This window comes from Hibiscus syriacus, unplaced genomic scaffold, assembly GCF_006381635.1.
Source record: "Hibiscus syriacus cultivar Baekdansim isolate YM2019G1 unplaced genomic scaffold, ASM638163v2 tig00116960_pilon, whole genome shotgun sequence".
NCBI lineage: Eukaryota > Viridiplantae > Streptophyta > Magnoliopsida > Malvales > Malvaceae > Hibiscus > Hibiscus syriacus.
Window position 1 is genome coordinate 1,220,428 of NW_024063486.1, and position 6,912 is coordinate 1,227,339.

At 37.2% G+C, this 6,912-nt stretch overlaps 1 protein-coding gene across 4 annotated transcripts; it reads right to left on the bottom strand.

Moving 5' to 3' along the window:
- Positions 1-1,464: 1,464 nt before the first annotated feature.
- On the bottom strand, positions 1,465-3,591 carry LOC120189879. 4 transcript variants are annotated; one of them, XM_039193028.1, is made up of 2 exons: positions 3,188-3,591; positions 1,465-2,933 (listed from the first exon to the last, which is right to left on the bottom strand). In XM_039193028.1, exon 2 carries the CDS (start codon positions 2,736-2,738, stop codon positions 2,205-2,207), a length of 534 nt encoding a protein of 177 aa, XP_039048959.1. In that variant the 5' UTR covers positions 2,739-2,933; positions 3,188-3,591; the 3' UTR covers positions 1,465-2,204. The 4 variants fall into 4 exon arrangements, with proteins under 4 accessions (XP_039048959.1, XP_039048957.1, XP_039048958.1 ...); XM_039193026.1 differs by having other exon boundaries at positions 1,465-3,097; XM_039193027.1 differs by having other exon boundaries at positions 3,183-3,591.
- Between the last annotated feature and the right edge of the window lie 3,321 nt (positions 3,592-6,912).

The following is a 6,912-nucleotide window of genomic DNA, read 5'->3' on the forward strand; positions in this document are numbered from 1 at the left end:
AAGGAACATATCAAATAGTTTATTTGACATGTGGCTGAGCAGATGTCCTCGCACCGTCTTGTTGTCTTTCTCGTATTTCTCGTAGGTAGCCAGAGCGGCGGCGGCGGTTGCTAAGGCATCATCATTGAGGACCACATCTGTATCATTACCGGCAGCTGGGGTTGGCGGCATGGTAGGTGGTGGCTTGAGCAGCACGTAGTCAAGATCAAGCTGCTCGAAGAATATCAGGATTCTTTGGGACCACCTTCTATAATTCTTTCCATCAAGTGCATCGAGCTTGGAAAGATCGGGGATTAGTTTGCTCAAAGGTGTTGTCATGATTGCAGTACATTAATTCGTTTCTAAATTGTTGGATATATGAACTGCAAAACCACGACCACGACCACGACCCGAGCCGTGCCGTGCCGTGCCGAGATGAGACGGACGGACGGCAGCGGCGGTGCGCGAGAGTCCCCCTTGTTCTCTATCACTCAACAAGGAAGTGGGAAAGCCAAGCCTTAAATACTATTCCCAATAGTGTTTCCAATACTATGTGGGATTGAGCATTACCAACAGCCTCTAGGATACTAGTCGTATTGTCAGTATTGGAAGATGTATAAAGTTCACAAAAATAACTCACAATCGTGTCCTCGATGTCTTTTTGATCTTCAGACCATATCCCATTATTATTGAACAACCCTTTAAGTTTGTTCTTTTTCCGACGTTGACTACCGAGCGTGGAAGAAACCCCTATTACGATTCCCTTGGGTCAGCCATTGCACCCTCTACCATTAAGCCCAATACTTCTCTTCCTTATCAAGAAAATGCTAAAGCTCGCTCTTGGCATCCAAAGACTGCAGAGTCAATTTTATCTAGCACACTGCCATGAGTGAAAGTTCATGCTGTGTCAACACGTGAGACACATTATGCTTCTTTTGCCTAACAATTAGCATGTGTAATCCAATTTGTATCCAAAACAATATAACAATAATCCGAACATTCCGTAAATTCGGAACTAACCTTATATTGGTTGTAAGTTTGGAGCTATTCCTTTGTAGCCACAAAGCGATCCAACCTCTTAGCAATAGTTGGGGTGTGCGATTGCCATAGAACCAAGTAAACCACCCAAAGGATGGGTGACAATCCATGAAACCATTTCCGTCAAGTGCATCTCGAAATTCTTCAAGATGGAAACGATATTTTTGTCTTCCTCCACATTTTCAGCATCAGTAAGAACTTCATTGAAGTCACTACCGATTACCCAAGGTAGCGGAGAAGATCTACTCAAACGATCAAGTAGAGCCCATTTTCCGGTTAGCGTTGTAATGACCATAAATAACAGTAAAGTGATAACGAGTATTATCATATTTAACAGTTATATCAATATAATTCGGCGAGTAAGACAAAAATTCAACATTGATATTATTAATCCAAAGTAACATAAGGTCAGTACATTGAGAATCACAATCCAATGTAAAACAACCCTGCATTCCTAATTGACTACGAACATATTCACTCTTATTTTTTCTTAAAATAGTTTCACTTAAAAAATAACTGAAATAGAACGATGGGCAATAAATCGCCGAAGAGACTATCGCGACATTAGATAAACCACGTAAATTCCAACATAACATTTTTATGGCGTCCGACGAGATTTTCTCGCAGACTCCGCTGATATCTTTTTCATCTTGTCACGTGCCCCAACCCCTATCTTTTTCATCTTGTCACGTGCCCCAACCCCACCATCAAAAGTAGAGGACCTTTGGAATGTCTGGATGTAATAGGATTAGTAACCTTGTATTTCCCTTGTAGCTGCCGTTTGGAAGACTTACCAACTGAGTCATCCTTGTTACCAATAACCGGCTTGGAATTAGCTTGCATCGTACTCACAAAGTCCTTTTTGGCTTTAGGAACAACAGCTGGTAAACCCTTCGAAGCCCGCAACGCGACATTAGCAGTCTCACTAACCCCATCTTCCCTAGCATTACCGCCATTCAAAATAGGTTCCATAGGATTAGCATCATCCAACCCTCCTGGAGACCCTTGCCCGTATCATCATAGGACGTTCTTCCTCCTCTACAACATCGACCATATCATCACCAAGTGAGGCCGTTTTGAGTTCAGTCGAAGTATGGCTTCCTTCATCAATAACTTGGGTAGAACCAGCTGGGGTATCCGTGTCCATCAACCCCGTCATATCCTCAATTGGATCGAGATCATTACCCTTATCCGAAGCACCTTGGGATCCTTGCATATTTAATAGAACGATGCAACTGAGATTTTACCCGTGGTTGCTGCATAGGAACCTTAAGCCAATCATCGTAAGGAGGTTTAACTTTCTGCTCCACTTGGACAGTACAACTGACCGTGGCATGCCCAAGAATACCACATTCAAAGCAGCAGTTCAAAAGCCTTTCATATTTCACTGGACACATTCTTGGTTTACCTCCCTTTCGATTACCCAAAAGAACATAACGTCGTAAGGGCGTGATGATGTCTATTTCAACTCTCACTCTCAGAAAGTCCACGAGATTGCCACCTTGAAGGCGCATGTCCACTGCTAACACCTTGCCAATACACGATCCCAAATCGAGTCTCAATTGCTTTGTCATTGCACCCAACGGCAGGTTATAAATCCTCACCCAGACAGCCATGATTTCAAACGAATACTCATCAAGTCCCTTATCTGCAGCATATGGAGCCAAGAAGAAGAAATCCCCTTCAAAACTCCATGAACTGCGTTTGATAACTAGATCCATGGCCTCAGTATTAGTGAACTTAATTCTGAAGAAACGTTCACGTTATTCTTGGATCCCTCGTGCCCTAGACAGGCCTAAAAACCCTGCTTAACGTACCTCCATCAACACATTTTTGGGTTATCACCGTCCCAATCGAACAGTTTTCCAAAGCTACAGTACTTTCTACCTCCGGAGCTTCTTCAGGAACAAAGGCTCCTACATCAAGAGCAGTAAATGAGAGTTCCTCCATCTGATTTGTGATAATATCTTCCATGTGTGTCGAGACGTTACAATAGAGATAAGCAAGCAAAGTATACGCGATTGAGGCAATAACGAAACGCACATAATCTGTTTGGTCTATATGTAGAGATTCAAAAATCCTAGATTGAATTAAGAAGAAAACCCTGTTAGAATTGAACTCTTTCTCGAAACTCTAGGAGACGCTGATTTAATCACCATTTTTACCTTACCAGCTGTCCCTCCACGTTGCAACTCCAACCGACGATTCCAGTAGCTTCTAGAGGAACACCAATTGTCCCTCAACATTGCAGCTCCAGCCGACTGTTCCAGCAAATTCTAGAGGAACACCAGTTGTCCTCCACGTTGCAGCTCTACCAACAATAGTTGTTCCTCCTCGTTATAGCATAGCCGCCACGCCCGTGGTCTCACGTGTTCCACGTCGCCGTCAGCTTCACCCTTGGCCACTAATGCCCCACGTCCAGAATCAACTCATCATCACAAAACAAAATATAATGTAAAATTTATTTTTTTACTTGTAAACTGGGCTTATAAAACTCGAGAACAGTATACTTTGGGAAAAAAACTAGCAGCAATACAAAGAAAATCATAAAGAAAAAATATAAAAAATGCTATTTTTACATTTGGTTTTATTTTTTCAGCTTTGTATTTTATATTTTATATTTTATATTTTTCTTTTTTTCAAAATAAAAAAACAGTAGGTTAATAAAAAAAAGTAAAGAAGAGTGGGTTATACCGGCGCCAAGGGTTCTTCGTAGTCTAGGTCGTCGGAGAAGTGTTGATTGAAGCTTCGAAAGAAAAAAGCTTGAGTTTTAATCCCGGGTTTGGTAGATAATCCCAAATCTGGATTTAATTTTTTTAAGGGAAATTTTCGGTTCGGGTTTTGTTTGGAGTGATCGGAAGAGTGTTTGGCCACCGATTTACGATGGCCGACGGCGAGGTATTGGGTTTTTATGGCTCTTGGCCGTGTATGAAAGAAGAAGAAGGGAGAGGCTTTTTTCTCTGTGTTGAGAGGAGAAAATAAAAAAGTTGCTAGGTTAGCCAAATAGGGGAAATATATATATATAGTTTAGGTTTTGGGTTATTTACCTTTAAGTCACTCCAGTTTTAGCAATATTTTACACTTCAATCACTGTTCTTAAGATTAAATTGCGTATAAGTCCCTGTATATTTGATGTGTTTTGCGTTTTGGTCGCTAAAGAGTTTAGTTTACTTTTTGGGGTAAATCACGCTAAAGTCCCTGTACTTTAAGCGTGCTTTTTCATTTAAGTCACTAATTAGTGGGTTAATCATGCATAAGCCCTCCTAGTTTAGGCGTATTTTTTATTTTGGTTACTGATATTCTTTCTTTATTTTATTTCAATTTTTGCATGCTAATTTATATTTTATTTCATTTTAGTCATTAGTTAATTTTGTTATTATTTTATTTATGAATATGATGCTATAGTTTCAATTTTTTATTTTGGTCACTGTTTAATTGCAATTTTGAATTTTTTATTTTATTATTGTCCTTTATGTTTCAATACTTTAAATATAGTCCTTTAATTATTACTCTTTATTTTTTATTCATTTCATTTTAGTCACATGAATATATATATATATATATATATATATGAAAGACTTATAAGTATAACTTGACCGATTTCATAATTTGATTAAAGGACATTTATTTATTTTTAAATATTAAGAAATGACATTCTTAAAGTAACTAGATGTCCTATTATGATATTTAAAATAAATAAATACCCTACTTATAAAAACCTAAAAAATATAGAATATGCCTACTCTAGTTATATTCATTTTGGTTATATCAAATTATTAATATTGAGTTCTTGGGGAAAATATTATATTCTTTTTATTTCAGTTGGAAAGAGAAATATTCGTCCTAAAGTATTTTAGGGATTATTTTTCTCTTCGATTGGAAATATTAGAATATTTTCTATTTCTCCTTAGAATTTCCCGTTACATAAAATTATGCGATTGAATTTGGAATAATAAGATCGTAAATTAAATTTATATTTGAATTCTTATATTTCCACTGCTAGAGACAATTTATAATCAACGGGGTACCAATTTTGGGCGTTGTGGGGGTGTTAATCCTTCCCCATGCGTAATCGACCCTGAATCCCTTTTTATTATTAAAAAGAATGAATTTCTGGTTACACGTAGACTGATTTATCTTTTAAAATGATGTTTTCTTAAAAAAATCTTTTAAAAGATAATTTTTAGGTATTCGACCTACCTAATCCAAAAGGTCGATGGTGACTCCAAAACATTTCATTGAAAACCATTTATTTACCTTTTCACCAAGAAACATCGTACCGAGCGAAAATCGATTACGACAGCTTGGCGACTCCGTTGGGGACTAAGCTGGTCAAGCCGTAAAGCGATTATATATTGTCTTTATAGTTAGAAATTGAGAATTCAATTTTATTTAATTTACGATTCTTTTGATTTCTTTCAATTTTTTATACTATATCATTGTATATTAAAGTTTGTATTTGATTACTTTTCAGATATTAACATTTTGGATTCGCTTTAGTTCAATTTTTTTTGTGTGGTGGTTTGTCGAAGGATTGTGAATTTCTCATCACACACAACTATGCATTGCATAAATATAAGCTCTATACTCGAGCTCTTTTCCCTTTTAGATGAGAGTGAAAGAGACATTTTCGTGAGAATTTGTTCTCCGTGTTATAACTAGCAAGTAGCTTCCGGGGTTCATATACCTTATGTCTTCGTGAGAATTTATTCTCCGTGTTAGACATAAGGAAATGTGCCCTCTTGAATTGAACTCGATCTGCTTAAGCCTATAATAGGTGAAGATTGAGGGTCTGACTCACCCAAGGGAGCACCGACAAGGACAATTTAAGTACCTTTACTTCTAAAACCAAACCTCATATTGAGAATGTAGCAAGCCTACCTCTCTAGAGTCATGCATATAACTTAAGAGAACTAGAAATTATACGGTTAGGGTTTTATTTTCCTCTGTGTGTTTATTCACTGTATTTTATGGTTCATATACTAGTTGAATTTAATTTTTTATTATTTCACTAACATACATTTCCTTTCTTTGATTATTATTTTTGCTAACATCTTTTCCTTATCATGTTGCTTTATTTTGTTCATAAAGGTTGTTAATACCCAATTTATTTATCAAAATTAGAAGGCTCTTAAAACAACAACGCCACACGAAGGGGTAGATATTTTTATCTGCTTTAACATATTGGGACGTTGTATGTTCTTTGAAAGTTGTTATAGGATAATTACTTTGGAATTAACATATTTTTATACATGTCATATCATCAAAGATATTAATCCTCGAAATAATTGTTGGTATTAGAAGGTACTCAAAACGACAATTTTTTTTTATTGGATCAATGTCTTTGCATACATTCATCTTGCATTACACTTGTATTGCTTAATAATTTTCCAAATCATGCATTAAAATATTCATTCATTAAAATAATAATAATAAGATAAGGTTTCTGATCGCAGTGATCTTGATTCTTACTAGTAGTAAGAATGCTTAGCATTCGCATGACACAAGAAAAATGCCTAAAGAAACAGAGGATATGCTAGCCAAAATTAAGAGAGAGCAGAAAGAGATGCGAGGAGAAGCGAGGAGCAAGTTGGCACAAATTAAGGCGGATATCGCAAACTCTTAGCTCGATCTACTGAACAAGATGGAAGAAATGTTTAGGAGGCATTTGACCACTGGAAAGAGTCTTGTTGAAAACCCCACATATCCTCCGGGTGTTACACATGTTCACATTCCTGGGCACACCTCCGTGCATCAAGAAATCCAACTACCAATTCACTTCACTGATAAGAACCAACAATATTAGGCTGGAGCTTCATTCCCCACTGACTGTCCTACTGCTTCTAGGTTGAAACCAAGTAAATTAGGTACTGATAATGAGGTCTCTAACCCTAA